The sequence below is a fragment of the Penaeus monodon genome, chromosome 23 (assembly GCF_015228065.2).
Source record: "Penaeus monodon isolate SGIC_2016 chromosome 23, NSTDA_Pmon_1, whole genome shotgun sequence".
Lineage (NCBI taxonomy): Eukaryota > Metazoa > Arthropoda > Malacostraca > Decapoda > Penaeidae > Penaeus > Penaeus monodon.
This window is the reverse complement of record NC_051408.1, coordinates 22937451-22938064: the sequence shown is the minus strand read 5'-3', so window position 1 is coordinate 22938064 and position 614 is coordinate 22937451. Positions and strand designations below refer to the sequence as shown.

General features: G+C 48.2%; 1 protein-coding gene across 1 annotated transcript in view; it reads left to right on the top strand.

Annotated features, from left to right (window-relative positions):
* The window catches only part of LOC119587897 (calcitonin gene-related peptide type 1 receptor-like), a gene marked incomplete at its 3' end in the record, with an annotated part of 193512 nt that overhangs the window by 187249 nt on the left and 5649 nt on the right, over positions 1–614 (top strand). Inside the window, 1 exon segment of the mRNA XM_037936603.1 lies at positions 189–409. Coding sequence (XP_037792531.1) covers positions 189–409 — 221 coding nt within the window.

Below are 614 nucleotides of genomic sequence, written 5' to 3'. Positions count from 1 at the left end.
AATTCTCATGTTATCAACCATGAAATTATAAGCACAACTGCTCTAGCTTTCTAAAGGAGAAGCTCTATATGTGGCCATAATGAGTTTAAAGTATGTGAGGTAACAGAATGCCCCTTAGGCAATCGCTGTCATCTCAGTAACCTCGCTTCCCATAGCCACGGCAAAGATGGCACGTGCTCGTTTTACAGACCGGATGTCAAGTGTTGCACGTGTTCCTCCACTACTTCATGGTGTCCAACTATTTCTGGATGTTCTGCGAGGGCCTGTACCTGCACACGCTGCTCGTGGTGGCTTTCGTAGCCGAGGACAAGATCATGAAATGGTTCTACCTGCTCGGCTGGGGCGCCCCCGCCGTGTGCGCCGTCGCCTACGGCGTCGCGCGGGGAAGCGACGCCGAGCGGAGCATGCAGTAAGGCTTTCGTTTATTCCGTCGACGTTGTGTCTCCTAGGAGAGCTGGTCCTGCTGTTTGCGTTTATATGTCATCATATTCGAAGTCTGTTTGTAAAATGCATGTTGAGGTCTAATGCATGCTTTGCTTGTGGCAATAAAAAGACATTGCTTGTATTCTAATTCGAATAATCAGTCATCCAGCATCATAGTTTGACAATACTCT